Raw genomic sequence first — 15,541 nt, forward strand, 5'->3', positions numbered from 1 at the left:
GACTAAATGTTAAGATTCCATTTATTCTTTATTGGTGTCGGTGAATTCATTTGGTTTTGTTTTTTTAGTATGAAATTTTGATGTCTACTTTAGGGTTTACTTTAATAATTTATAAAAATGTTCTGTTAAATGTGGTGTAGCCGATTACATTTCCAGGTAATGAATTGGATTTTTAAGTTGAATTTTATTACGCCATGTTGTGTTTTAGTATGATGAAACAGTTCGATGTACAACACTTTTTGTTTGTTTGTTTGTTATAATTGTCTTTCATCCATTTTCTTATTGTAATGTGGTATTATATATATAAGGTAGATTGGATTGGGAACTTTCATTTACCTTCTTATACATATATATACATATATATATAAGTGATGAAATGAGATAAGATAAAAGTGATACATTAGTAAAGAAACTAAATTGAAGGAAATTTTGTTAAATTCAGAGACTAAATTTTCATATTAATTGGTAAGGGTGGGGATTTAGAGGCAATTAACATTTGCTTATGACATTTAACTTACACAAATGAAATAATAAACCAGGGTTGGATAGAAGTATAATTGAGGAATATCATGCCAAACATGTTCTTCTCATGTTATTGATAATTTTATCTTATCTACATGAACTGACGTTTTTGAAATTATATAGATGCTTCTCACCAAACCCATTTCTTTCTAATTATAAATTAATTTGCCGAATGAAAATGGGTGAATGTGTTGTAGAATCAGTGTTACCAATTAGTACCTATGCTTGTTTTAAATTGTAATGCATCCATACTATGTTTGTATTATATTGTATCCCATTGTGTTTATTTAACATGTTTTAAAAAAAACATTAGGCCACAATGAAACGCAGTATGATGAATTATTGTTTTGAGTGATTATGACATTTTTTTTATCTTATTTTTCATATGGATTAAATCCAACCTCTAATATGATTTTAATATTTTACTTAATTGTCTATTTTCAAATGTTTTTCTCAGTTACAAGTTATCACTATTTCTTAATTTAATAATGTGTGTTAAAATATAATTTTGGGTTCCAGTTTCATTTTGTGGTTTGTAAACTATTAATTCAGTTTTTAAAATTTTGATTTATGGTTTGTAAGCTGATTCATAATCAGTCCGTTTATAGTTTGCTTAAATCGCAAGATGTACCTCATGTGCTAGGTTTTATTTATTTGAGATGAAATATTTTACTTAATTGGTAACAGTTTGCAATGCTTAGAAAATGAACACAGAATTTTCATAGTCTCTCTACCATGTTAATATTTTCTAGCAGCAACTTAGAAAGGAATATGGTTTGCTACGTTCGTGCAAAAAACGCAATCATTCGTGCCAAAAACGCAAAAAATTTTGGATAGAAATATTATATCATAAATATTAGAATTTATATTCTTCTTATATATTACATATATTAATATGGATATGTAACCTGTATTTCAATTTTAACATAATAATAACATTTTAAATTTAAAAAAAATTGTAAATGATAATTTAATATCTATTAAAACCAATATTTTTAATATATCACCCCAAATATGGTATGGGTATATAACCTATATTTAAAACTTATTACTATAAAATTTATAAGTTCTCTAAATAATTATAAATATTGTTTTATTTTCTATATAAGTTTTCTAAATTTATAAGTTTTCTAAATAATTTTTCTAAATTTATTAGTATTAAAATTTATCAGTATTAAATTTATAAGTTTTCTAAAAAAGTGTTCTAAATTTATTATTAATAAAATTTATAAGTATCAATTTTATAATTTTTCTAAATAATTATATATTTTTAAAATTTAAATATTTTATTTATATAAATATATATTGTTTTAATATACATAACCAGAATAACTTAAATTTAACAATCATATGATAACTTATAAATAATTTTACATCATACATAACTCTTTGACAATCATTTGCTTACATAATACATAATAACATAATACATAACTTATATATAAGCTTGCATAACTTACATAATAACTTCCATAACTTAATACACCACTTAAATAACTTACATAACTTACATAGCTTACATAACTCATTACTTACATAACATACATAAAATACAACTTACATATCTTACATAATACATAACTTACAGAAATTAAATAACCTGCATAAAACATAGCCTACATAACTTATATAGCTTTCATAAAGTACAACTTACATATTTTACATAAAACTTACATAATACATAACTTACTTACATAATACAGCACTTACACAACTTAAATAACTTGCATAATACATAGACTACATAACTTAATTTGCCTTACATAATACAACACTTACACAACTTAAATAACTTGCATAATACAAAGCCTACATAACTTAATTTGCCTTACATAATACAGCACTTACATAACTTACATAGGTTACATAATACATAACTTAAATAACTTATATAATACATAACTTACATAATTTACTTAATACATAAATATATATCATATCATAACTTACATAACTCATTTAATTTTAAATATAAGTGAACAACTTATGTACCCTTGTATTTTCTGGTGGAAATCAGACTTCAAGAATTAAGAAATGGACCGGTCTTGGATGAATTTGTCACTAGTAAGCAACAGTTATCGAAATGGAGTTTAGAGTTTTCTAAATTTTGCATTTCAACATGCAAGCCAAGAGAACATGATTCTTTGCCCCTGTAACAAGTGTGTCAACATAAATTGGCATTATCGTGAAGTTGTATACGAGCATCTAATTGTTGATGGGTTTGTTCGGGGTTAAAAAAATGGCTTTTTCATGGAGAATGCCTGCCTAGTACCTCCTCTTCAATGATGGATGTATCTTATCCTGGTACTGCTTACCATCAGTCTGTTGGAGGGGATGACATGGAAGGTATGTTGCGGGATGCATTTAATATGCACAATCATGGTTTTCAGTCGTTCCCAGCTGACTTTATGGCATCTGATGTTTGTAATGTTGGTGCAAATGCTTTTACCAAACCGGGAACAAGTGTACCTCATGAAGAGCCGAATGCAGAATCGGCGAAGTTCTACACGCTACTTAATGATATGAACGAAGAACTATATGAGGGATCGAAATTTTCAAAAATGTCTTTCTGCGTTCGTCTTTTCCAGTTAAAATGTTTGGGAGGGTGGACCGGGAACTCATTGACAATGCTGTTAGAGTTTTTGAGAGAAATGTTTCCGTTTGCAACAATGCCTCAGTCATGGAAAGATATGAAGAAAATGATAAAAGACTTAGGTCTTAGGTACAACAAAATCCATAGTTGCCCGAATGACTGCATGTTGTATTGGGACGATCAGAGAAACCAACAGTGCTGTCATGTATGCGGCAAATCCCATTGGATAAATAGAAACACAGAAGATGGGAACGACGATGAAAATGATGCACAACCAAGAAAGAAGCCGGTCAAGATTTTGCGGTATTTTTCGCTGATACCAAGGCTTCAAAGGCTTTTCATGTCGTCAAAGACAGTAGAGTCAATGATGTGGCACCATGATGGATGAACCGATGATGAATTATTAAGGCATCTGACAGATTCTTTAGCTTGGAAATCATTTGACAATAAATTTCCAAGCTTTGCAAGCGATCCTAGGAGTGTGAGGCTTGGCCTAGCATCTGATGGATTTAATCCTTACAAGATTATGAGTACTGCGTACAGTACTTGGCCAGTAGTGCTTGTTCCTTACAATCTGCCTCCGTGGATTTGCATGAAGCAATCTTCCCTTATCTTATCTATGATTATCCCTGGAGAGAAAGGGCCCGGGAATGATATCGACATTTATTTGCAGCCACTTATTGAAGAGTTAAAACAATTATGCGCTAGTGTTGAGACGATATGCTGAGAAAAGAGAACTTTAATTTACGTGCAACTTTGATGTGGAGAATTAATGACTTCCCCGCTTATGGTAATTTATCCGGTTGGAGTACCAAGGGTCGTTATGCGTGTCCTTGTTGTGCTGCACAAACATGTTCGCAATGGTTATACAATGGGAAGAAGTTCTCTTACATGTGGCATCGTCGGTGGTTATCGAAAAATCATAGATTTAGATTTCATAGTTCAGCATTTGACGGTACTAAAGAGTTCAGAGAAGCTTCTTCGTAGACAAGTGGATCTGAAATCTTGTTAATGTTGAAAGATATGAATTACAGTTATGGAAAGATGAACCAACCGGCAAACACGCAAAGAAATAGAAGATCAAATGATGAAGCTGATGATGACTCCGATGAAGAGGATAATCCTAATGAGGCGGATTTGTGGAAAAAAAAGAAGTATTTTTTTTTAGTTGCCTTATTGGGAGCATCACCTTTTACAACACAATCTTGATGTTATGCATATTGAGAAAAATGTCTGCGAGAACATTGTCAGTACAATTTTGAATGTAAACTGAAAATCAAAAGGTAATCTTCAGAGTCGACTTGATTTAGTCGACATGGGAATTCGACCTGATCTTCATCTGAATCCTATTCCGAATGGGAAATATCGGTTGCCGCCTTCTATTTTCTCAATGTCGAAGACAGAGAAAGAAGTGTTCTGCATGGTGTTGAAGGATATAAAGGTTTCAGATGCGTATACATCAAATATATCTCGATGTGTTAGTGTTAAAGATCGAAGACTATATTCGCTAAACTCACATGACTATCACATCTTGATGCAAGATTTACCGCCAGTTGCTCTACGATGTTGTATTTCGAAGAAGGTGACGTCTTGTATAATTGAACTATCCAATATAATAAAAGTCATTTGTGGCAAATTTTTGGATGTTCAAGAACTTCAGAAGGTACAGGATCGAGCCGCTTTGACTTTATGCAACATGAAGAAAATCTTCTTACCTTCCTTCTTAACTATTATGGTTCACTTGATAATCCATCTCCCACATGAAGCAATTATTGGCAAACCTGTTTTCTATAGATGGATGTATCCCATAGAAAGGTGTTAATTACAATTTTTAAAATTTTCCTTCATTCACCTATATGCCTTTAGTTACAAATTTTGATAATGTTGTATATCGTGTTTAGGTTCCTATCCAAATTAAAGTCTTACTGCCGCAACAAGCGTTATCCAGAAGGATCGATTGCTGAAGGCTACTTGGCAGAGGAATGTATGACCTTCTGTTCAAGATATTTGGAAGATGTTGAAACAAGGTTGAACAGACCAAATAGAAATGCTGGACTCACAGATCATAACTTTGCCGATACTTATTTGTTCCAAAGTTTTGGAGAACTAATCGACAAAGTTGAAATTGCAGAATTAGATGATTTATCGTGGGTACAAGCACATCGATATGTTTTGTTTCACCACGAATCAATGGAACCTTTACGCAAGTAAGTTCTAGAAATTTGATAAATATTCATCAATTAAAAATTGTTTATATTCTAACAAACTGAACATATTTTTAACATAGTGAGTAAAAACAAATATTGAGATCTCGTTCGCGCTCCTGAAGAACACAACATCGAGATATCAATAAGTTGTTCATAGAATCTTTTCATGAATGGTTAAGCCAAACGGTATGCAATTGGATCTTTCATCAACAAATAATAATATTTACTCAAAACATATTTAATTACTCAGTTTACTTTCCATTCAATAGGTTTGGAGTGGGAAGAACGTCACCGACGAAGTTAAATTGCTTTCCCAAAGTCCAAATTGGGTGGTTAAAAGATATAGTGCGTTCCTCATCAACGGATTCAGATTTCATACAAAATATCGCGAGAGATTGAGGAGAACGCAAAATTGTGGAATAGTTGTTAATTCCTCAATTACAAGTTATGCTAGTGCTAGGGACAATAATCTTGTCGAGGGAAATATGGAATATTTCGGACTTCTTACTGACATAATTGAGTTGGATTACTACGACAAATGGAAAGTTTTCTTATTTCGAGGTGATTAGGCCGATGTTAATACTGCTCGTGGAATTAAGCAAGATCAATTTGGTTTCACAATGGTAAACTTCGCTCGATTGATTCACACAGGACAATAATTGATTGATGGGCCGTATGTATTTTCTTCTCAAGTCGAACAAGTTTTTTACTTAAAAGATCCAACTGATGAGGATTGGTATGTTGTACTACGTAACATCCCTAGAGACTTATTAGACATGGGCAGTGGAAGTAGAGATGGCATTGACGATAGAACACAAACTTTGCCCTTTCCAGAACAAAACTTAAACGAAAACATCCCTAGTACTAGTACACAATTTCAATGGGTCTGCCAGGATACGGATGAAGATATTTACGAATTATAATGTAGTAAGCTTTTACGATTATTTAATTATATATAATATCATAATATAAATATTGGTCTTATTATATATTTCAACAATTTTATATGTGCTATTATTGTTGTAATTGTATACTAAGCTTTCAACTATTTTATTTGTTTTGCAGATAAAATGCCTAGAAGAAAAGTGCGAGAGCTAAGCATTCTTCAAGGGACTCCAAACTTGGTGGAAACAAACAGCACTGAACAACAGACTACTATTGGATCTTCGAATGTTCCGATTACACCTGAGGAACCTACAGAAGTTGAAAGTAATTTAACATTTAATTTACATGCGTGTTGACTTATTGCTTATTTATTTTTAAAATTCTTATATTACAATATAACATTTTCCAGCTAAAAGTGGTGGGACGCGGAGAGTTCGAGGACGTACACTACTGAGGGATTTATACGAGCTAGATCCAGTCGAGCATGTCAAAGTATCCAGTAATAGCTTTGGCAGCCCGTTGGATCAGAAGCTCGTCTTTTAGCAGGATACATGGGCATTCTAGCACGGAATGCAAATATGTTGCCAATTAACTTCGAGTCATGGCATAAAATTCTCGAGAGTAACAAGAACCAAGCTCTCGATAACATTAAGGTAACAAAATGTTAATGTCATTTATAATACTTGGGTTTAAGTTTCATCTATATTTACTTTCTTAACTTGTGTTTTTTGTAGGCGAGATTTGCTCTAGAGGACTCCGATACTTATGTAAAGAAGGCATTGGGAAAAAGATGGAGAGACCATAAGAGCACTTTAAAGAAAGACTATTTTAAGACAAAAACAACACTCGACGAGAAATTACAAAATGTCCTGCCGAAAATGCTGAGGTACCAGTGGGAAGAGGTCGTTAAATTTTAGACTTCGAAGAAAGGAGAGGTATGTGTTACTACAAAAATCTTGTAATTATTTTGGCGTATAATATTTACTAATTAACGTACTAATAATTTCATAATGTAGGATCATGAACGAGTTGGAAAAAGTAATAGGTAGAAACAAAAATTCACTCACACAGCTGGGTCGAAAAGTTTTACGTGTGTAGCTCAGGCCGAGGTATTTTGAATTTTTTAATACTGGCAGATATTTATTACTTTCTATCAAATAATATTTTTACTATTGTATTGTAGGAACTATCTCCCGGTCAAAAAGTTGGACGCCTTCAACTTTTTGACATTACACATAGAAAGAAAGATGGAAACCCTATGACTTCTGAAACTGCAGAAATTATGACACTTTTGCTTAATACAATTTGACTTGTTTTAATTATTTATAGTTTTTATTTTCTAATGGTTTATTTCATTTCTTGTAATGCAAATATTATTAAGTTATGTTGCATTTGTTTTTTAATATATATTGCATTCCTAAATATGTGATTTATTTTTTAGGAAAAACTAAAGGATAAAAAGGCGGAGTACGAAGCGATTGCTTCCAGTGATAGTTCTGTTCATATTGATGACATTGATAACCAGATTATCACTGAAGTTTTGGGTCCTGAAAGGTATGGTCGGGTTCGATTTCAAGGATCTTTTGTTAACCCATCCCAATATTTTGGATCCAGCTCGCAACAATACTTGCCTTCGGGGAGTCAGGCTCAAGCTGAAGTTCAGATGTTAAGAGACCAGATGGCTCAGATGCAAGCGACAACAGTTGAACAAATTACACAACTTAAAACGGAGGCAGCATCGAGAGAAGCTGAGGTTCAAAAAAGATATGAAGAACTCCATCTACAACTTAAAGCAGATGCAGCAGCGAGAGAAGCTGAGGTTCAACGAAAGTATGAAGAACTCCAGCGCAGCTTAAAGCAGATGCGGCAGCGAGAGAAGCAGAGGCTGCAGTGAGGGAAGTAGAGGCTGCAGCGAGGGAAGCAGAGCAGCGTAGAAAGTACGATGAACTCCAGCAGCAGCTTCAGAATATGATGAAGATGTTTCGGCAGTCGCAACAGCCGCCGTCTTAGACTATCGTGTAAATATACTTCAATTTTGACTTTTAATTGTCATTTTAACTTTTAACATTTTTGTAAGAATAATACGAATTTTATTTTATTTATTCATATTTATTATATATTATTCGTTTAATTTTAAATATTATATAGATTTATTGCTTTCGGTTGGTTTAGATTTGGTTTTTTCTGATTTGTTTTTACAGGAGGGCTAAAAATATAAAAAAATATCTTTTACAAATCTGCCAAAATTTTCAAAAACGCCACTAAAGGTCATGGTCATTTGCGGCGTTTGTAGAAAAAGCGTCGCTAAAGATCAGAGTCTTTAGCAGCGTTTGTTTGGAAAGCGCCGCTAAAGGTCATTGTCTTTAGTGGCGTTTTTCAGATAAGCGTTGCTAAAAGTCATGGTCTTTAGCGGCGTTTGTGGTGAAAGCGCCGCTACAGTTAGCGACGCAGTCATTAGGGGCGTTTTTCACGATGCTTCTCAAACCGCCGCTAAAGGCTTAAAAAAGCACCGCTAAAAACCTGTTTTGGTGTAGTGTCATCAATTAAAAATTAGTTACTGGAGTATCTATACATATTTAAACCATACTTTATTTAATAACTAAAGTCTAATAAACATTAATCAAATTACACAAACAAAAACATATAATCATAATATATGTGATCTCAATATCCCACTATCTATGAAATTTGCGACTTCGTAGAGGAACAAAAGTCTTCTACCCCTCTCCATGCTCCCCATTTGTGTCCCCTTCATTATATTAAGCCACGCGTCTTTTTTTTTTTTATCTTTTCCTTTATATTTTTGAAATTTTTTAATTCATATTAATTATAGAACTAAAATTGGTAAAAATAATAAATTAGAATAATAAATCATAAATTAAATTAATTGACTATTTTTAATTGTAAAATATAAAAATAAAAATAGTGGAAAATTACCTCATGTTAATAAGTTAAGTTTTGATAATATGGTTCTTGAATTAAATCTACAACATTAAACTATGAGTATTATTTGATGCACAAATTGTATAGTTCTTAGACTCTAGAAGCCTAATTAAAAATATGACAAGCGTTCGATTTATATATATAATGGACAGTGTATGGGATTAATTTTTTTAAATTAAATAATAAATTATATTGAATTAAATTTGTAACATTTAAACACGTGTAATTACGATACATGAGTCTTTAGTCCAAACATATGTATTTGCCAAAGATGTTTCGTTGGAATTCTTCATCTACTATACTTTGTAATGATGAGATTCTATTTTGTAATTTCTCAAACATAAATTTATAATATTATTTTACTTTTATTTTAACTTTATTTATTACATAGTAAAAACTTTGAAGAAAAATTCTGATCAAAATTCATACGTTAGGACCGAAGATCCGCTCTTCTAATTGCGCGTGGTTTAATATTGCAAATTTAATTTAAGATAGTTAATTATTTTATTTAATTTTGTAAATTTAATTCAAGAGCCATATTATCAAAACTCAACCTACTAAACTAGCATGAGGGAATTTTGCAAAAAAAAAATAGCAGGAGAGACTCTTTGACTATTTTTATTTTTTATTTTATAAATAAAAATAATAAATCAATTTAAAATCTTTAAATTCTTAATACAATTTATTATTCTTATTTTTTTTATCAAATTTATTCCTACAGTTAATATAAATTAAAAAAATATTACAAATATTAAATTTTAATTCAAAATATTGGTAAAATTAATTTTATCTTTAATTACTCTTGGTTTAATGACGTAAATTTAATCTAGAACGATTTTGTCAAAACTCAACTTATTAGCTAGGGGATATTCGGTTACTTTTATTTTTATATTTTATAATATAAAGTAATGAATTGCTTTAATTTCTTATTTATTATTCCAATTTATTATTTTTAATTTTTACTAATCTTAATCCTACAATTAATATAAAATTTAAGAAATGAGTAATAAAAATATAAACAAATAATAAAAAAAAGAGGCGTGCATGGCTTAATTTGAAGAAGGGGCGTGGAGACATGGGTACTTATATTTTATTTGGGATAAATATACATGTCAGTACCTAAACTTAGCTTCAAGATCTAATTTGGTACTTAAACTTTTTTTTCGTACTTGAAATTAGTTTCTTAGTTCAAATTGGTACCTAAATTTGGCTTTTTGGTCCAAATTAGTACTTACAATTGGTTATTTATTTGAACCAATTTGAACTATGAAACCAAGTTTTGGTTCCAATTTGAACAAAGAATCCAAGCTCAAGTACTTAATTGGACAAACAAAAATTTAATTACTACATTGCAACTTGAGGCCATGTTTAGGTACATGGTTAAAAAAGAAGAAGGAAAGCTTAGGAATCAAATTAAACTTTGAAGCTAAGTTCAGCCACCAAAATGTATATTTACCTTTTATCTATTCATTGATAAATTTTGAAGTAGCTTCTTGGCATCCTGCCTTTGCCAGTTTATAGGCAATCTTGTAGAACACTGTAGAAAGCTAGAATTGCAGCCTTTGCCAAGTCGTTTCGACTCTAACAAAATCAAAGCCTCACTCCAAACAGCAATATTCAATTAAACAATCAATAAGAATAGAAAAAAGTTTCGATGAGCCTCAAACAAAAATTATAGCTTTTTTTCAATCTGATAAAATAAATGATGTCTTTGCCGGATCTATTATACTGTAATTTTTCTGTTTTTCTTTTTTCACCAAAAAGAAAATATTAATCCGAAATACATGTTGGGCATACTTTGAACTCAAGGTGGAAGAAGTGCAGCATAATATTAGTTGGATAGTATGGAATACGAATGCGTTAATACGGATGTATTCAATTTTTAAGATATTCCCTATATATTTATCGAATTATACTCAGGTATCCATATCTGAATATTTGTGGAGTATAATTTATTAAAAAAAAATTCAGTTATGAGTTGTGTATTCGTAATGGTCGAGAGCAGCTATAAACGGAGCAAAAGGCCTGAAATGCCAACAAAATCAGAAGCATAATTGCAGCCAACAATGTTAAAAACTGCCAGGAAGCATATACATATTGTTCAAAGAATTTCCTGGCTTTAACATTCCATCTGCAATTATGATACTTGTTAACATCTTCAATCACTTTATCCAAGAACCCGACTTTGGTCAATCTAATGGATTTATTCATCCCATTCCATAACTCAGCAGCCTCTTCATCATTCTTCAAATGGTTCACAATTATCCCATTTTCACTCAGTAGCTTCACATCTTCCTTGGTATCGATGATTCCGTTCATTAATTCAGTGTAGCGTGTGAAAACCAAAGGCCCCGATGCGTTTGATGTTTCGTATGCCACCAAATTCCTTAACACAACCTTTGTGTTAATGTCTAAGGCGACAGTCGGAAGATGGAACGTGGAAGTATCGGGGTCAAATTTAATACTGGAAATGTTCCCATTGGTGGGTATAAAACGGACTCCTGATTTACAGAGGTCCACAACGGAGGGTATGGCGATCTCCTCCGCCAGCGGGGGCTTGTTTAGGCAAGAACCGTTTTCTGGTTTTTCTTCTTCCTTGTCTTGTGAGAAGAACAAATATTCAATTAGCTGCTTCAGCATTGAAAATCCAGGGAGATTAGAGACGACTTTCCAAGGCAACGTAAGCAAGACTCTAACAGGTCTCGATAGCAGCAAAGCTTTGATGTTTCTTATTAGACCTTTCTTTATTTTCGAGACCAGATTCCATAACTCATTCGGTAGATAACTTGGAAATTGGGAATCACTTGTTTTATGGCCTTGGTCTTCTTTGTGATCTTCTGGCTCGTTTGTTTCAGACTGTTCTTCATCGACCATGGGGACGACCATGTAGTGAAGGAAGTCCAAAACATGAGCACGGTTTGAGATATCGATCTTGGGCAAGTTATCTGTGGCTTTCAAAGGGGAGAGCTCTTTAGTTAGTCCCTTTAACATCGAAGCTAACAAATCATGAGCCAGTTCCAGTGACGAGTATTGGATTTCAAGCACCTTTAGAAGGATAAACAAAGGGATTTGATTCTCAAGCATCACAATATCTCTAAGAATTGAATTGTGAGCTGATTTCCTTCCAGCATAATCGACCAAGTGTGACATCCGCGATGAAACTCTGGAAAGAGTCTTCCCTTCTTCGAGACCATAGATCTGTAGAAACTCAAGCAAGAAAGAAGCATCGATGGCCATCATCCAAGCTAACGTTTCACCATTGAAATGCAGATACTTATGATAACATGCTCGAATCTGGGGTTCAAATCTCATCAAGTTGTCAACAAGAGTATTGAATTTTACACGGTGGAGATGTTTCTGGGCTCTTTTGGCTGCTGCAAGTTTGTATCTTTCCATCTCATGGAGTTCGGGACGCGAATAATGGTAAGGACCAAGAGCAACCATTTGAGGGATATATGATTCAGGATCAGTTAACATGAGGGTTTTGGGAACGTTGAAAATGGAAACGGGGACTTCGGTTTCTTCTTCGATTTCTTCAGCTAGGGAACGACGGATGTTGATAACCCACCGAAGCTCATCGAAATTTGAAGCGGAAGTGGAGATTGTTGAAGCCATTGGAGAAGATATGTTGAAAAACATGTGGATTTTGGAAGCTTTGGGAAATGAAATTGGTAGTGTTGGAGTTATGAAAATGAAGCTTTAATGGCGGTATTTAATAGAATAAAGATCATCGCCATCGATGTAAATTTATTCGGTTCCTTTAGGAAATAAAAGTTTAGAAATGCGTTTTCGCATAGAATTTTTTTTTTTTAAAGAAATTACAAGCATCTCTCATTAACAAAAAGTCATTAGATAGTTGTTATCAACCAACTGTAAATTTGATTCTATTTCTCGCACAACCTAATTCTGTTTGCGAGTTTGTTTTATTATTTAAGAATATACTAAAGATTCCAGTGACTTAAAAAACTTCAGAAACAAAAGTATTTACTAATAGACCTTTTCTTTTTAATCAAATCAAAGTACTTTTAATAATTGATTAATTTTACTTCCAAAAAAATAAGCATATTTTACTGTGTTTTTAATAATGTTGTCTTTGCTTATGATTATTGTTTATATTTTCTACTTTGAGAATAAAATAAAGTGATTATTGTAAACAAAAGGGAAAAAGTAGAGAAATATAAAAAATATATTCTTAATTCTAGTTATTCGAGAACTGATTGCTAGAATTAATCTTTCATCTATTATTGTGGGGTGAAGTATGGCCTTCAATAGGATTCTTAGTAATAAATACATAGATAAAATGTTACATGGATAAAATGTTACATTTCATAATGTACCATGACATATAAATGAATATCATTAATAGGAAAGGAGTGATTCATATAATGTACCATATGAATACATAAATTTTATAAAGCATTTGAAAACTTCATTATGTGTAGTCATCCATAGCATGCAAGGTGTATGTATTACAACACTTCACTTTGGGCGAATATTCTTTTTGAATATGCTTGGTTAAAATCTTGTTAAGGAAGTTTTAGTTCATTTTTGGTTCATTTATAAAGGTAATTACTCATGGAATCTCAACTTTTTGAATCATGAAAATAGTAAGATGAAAATAAATATTGGACTTTAAATATGTTAAAATGTGAAATGTTGTTAAAATAAGCATGTTGTTATAAAGTGTTAAAGCAAAGTGACAAGAATGAAATTGTAAAAATTGATGCTTTGTAAATTATATTGTTGTAACATCTCAAATTTCTCTGATAAACTGTACAATCTTATTCTAGGAACTTTGTCTACATTATGGAGCGAAAAATTATATTTGAACATGATTAAGTCATGAGTTAGATTAGAAATGTATTTTTAGAGCTTTGGACCTTATCAAGTAAATTTTGAGGTAAAATGTAATGTAGCACCCCATATTTCGCAAGTCTAAAGTTTTCACGTATAGCAGTAAATAGTCTGTCTGGAGTAGTGTTATCTGGCCAAATGATTATTTTGGCGTATATGTGTGGGCGTTAAGTAACTGCCACTTAAGTTAGTAAAAAAATGATTTCATGATATTCTGTTATATTAATATAAAGTTTGTGTTAGGAGATAAATGGTAAGTATGGAATAAGTATTCGTCAAAGGTATAGTACGCCTGATTTGTCTGAAATACTGTGCTAATTAGATTTTAAGTATCTTGGTTAGAAATCAACTAAATAGCCAAGCTGGATAATTGTGATTGCAAGGTATTTATTAATATTTCTCTCGTAAACTGTAAGCCATTATGAAGGCAAGTTTTGAAACGTATGACACTTGTTAAATTCCACTAAGTTGAGTCATATTTATATATAAGAGATGAGTTCTAAAAAGGTTCTTCTTTCTTCTTCCTCTTCCTTAAGTGGTACTTATTGATACACTCCTTAAGCTTGAATGTATCTTACATCGATGATCTAGTAGCTATGGTTCTTTTATGATTAGATTAAGATAAGTTAGTCTACTTGAAAATAAGTTCTATGAGATACAATATGAGTGTTATGAAACTATAAAATCTTGGATTTGGGATGTGTCTGGTTCGTAGAGTTTGAAAAGTGATTCGAGTCACCGCAGTGGTAAATAAGGTAGTCTGTTGGGACAATAAACACGAACTCTGAAGGAACAAGTCCATGGCCATGGCATATTTTGAAAAAGAATAGTTGAATGAAATTTTATCTAATGGGATTCTCTGCATGTCCCATGTGACAGCCCAAAGTTGACCCTAGTCGGGAAGTGGTTTCGGGACCGCTAAACCGAGTCACCAAAATGTTTGAATGTGATACTTATTGTCTAGAATATGTAATTATGAATGTGTGAAAATTTCAAGCTTCAATTTGGTTGATTTCATGTGAATTTAGTCAATAGGACTTATGTGAGAAAATTCTAAAATGTGATAGGTCAATGTGTGAGGACCTATTAGTGCATGTGGACAAAGGGGGGACTTGCATGTCAAATTCCCCCCTACTAGTAGTGGCCGGCCACGACAAGCATGGTAGACCAAGTTTGATGGCCAAGACATGTCATAGACATGTTTTGTTGGTGCATCATGGGTGGAAAAAAATAAAATAATAGGCATGGAAATTAAATAATGAAAAGGAGTATGATGAATACACAAAAAAAAAAGTGTGTAGTTGATTCTTTTCCCCCCCATTGCCGTGAGCTAAAGAAAAGAGAGGAGAAGATCTTTGTTCATCCTTTTCTCACCTTCATTTAGCCTAAATTAGAAAGAAAAACAAAGAAAAAATTTTCTCATCCTTTGGTCCATCCTTGGCCAAAAATTTTAAGGAGGAAAGAAGAAGAAAGGTGAAGAGATTCGGCCATGCATGTAGCTAGGCTAAGGTATGTTTGATGATGTTCCATGAGATGC

At 32.2% G+C, this 15,541-nt stretch overlaps 1 protein-coding gene across 1 annotated transcript; it reads right to left on the bottom strand.

Annotated features, from left to right (window-relative positions):
* Positions 1 to 11,105: 11,105 nt before the first annotated feature.
* LOC107905906 (putative UPF0481 protein At3g02645) lies at positions 11,106 to 12,846 on the bottom strand. The gene has a single exon (XM_016832693.2). It carries the CDS (start codon positions 12,787 to 12,789, stop codon positions 11,122 to 11,124), a length of 1,668 nt encoding a protein of 555 aa, XP_016688182.1. The 5' UTR covers positions 12,790 to 12,846; the 3' UTR covers positions 11,106 to 11,121.
* Between the last annotated feature and the right edge of the window lie 2,695 nt (positions 12,847 to 15,541).

Source organism: Gossypium hirsutum, chromosome D06, assembly GCF_007990345.1.
Source record: "Gossypium hirsutum isolate 1008001.06 chromosome D06, Gossypium_hirsutum_v2.1, whole genome shotgun sequence".
Taxonomy (NCBI): domain Eukaryota; kingdom Viridiplantae; phylum Streptophyta; class Magnoliopsida; order Malvales; family Malvaceae; genus Gossypium; species Gossypium hirsutum.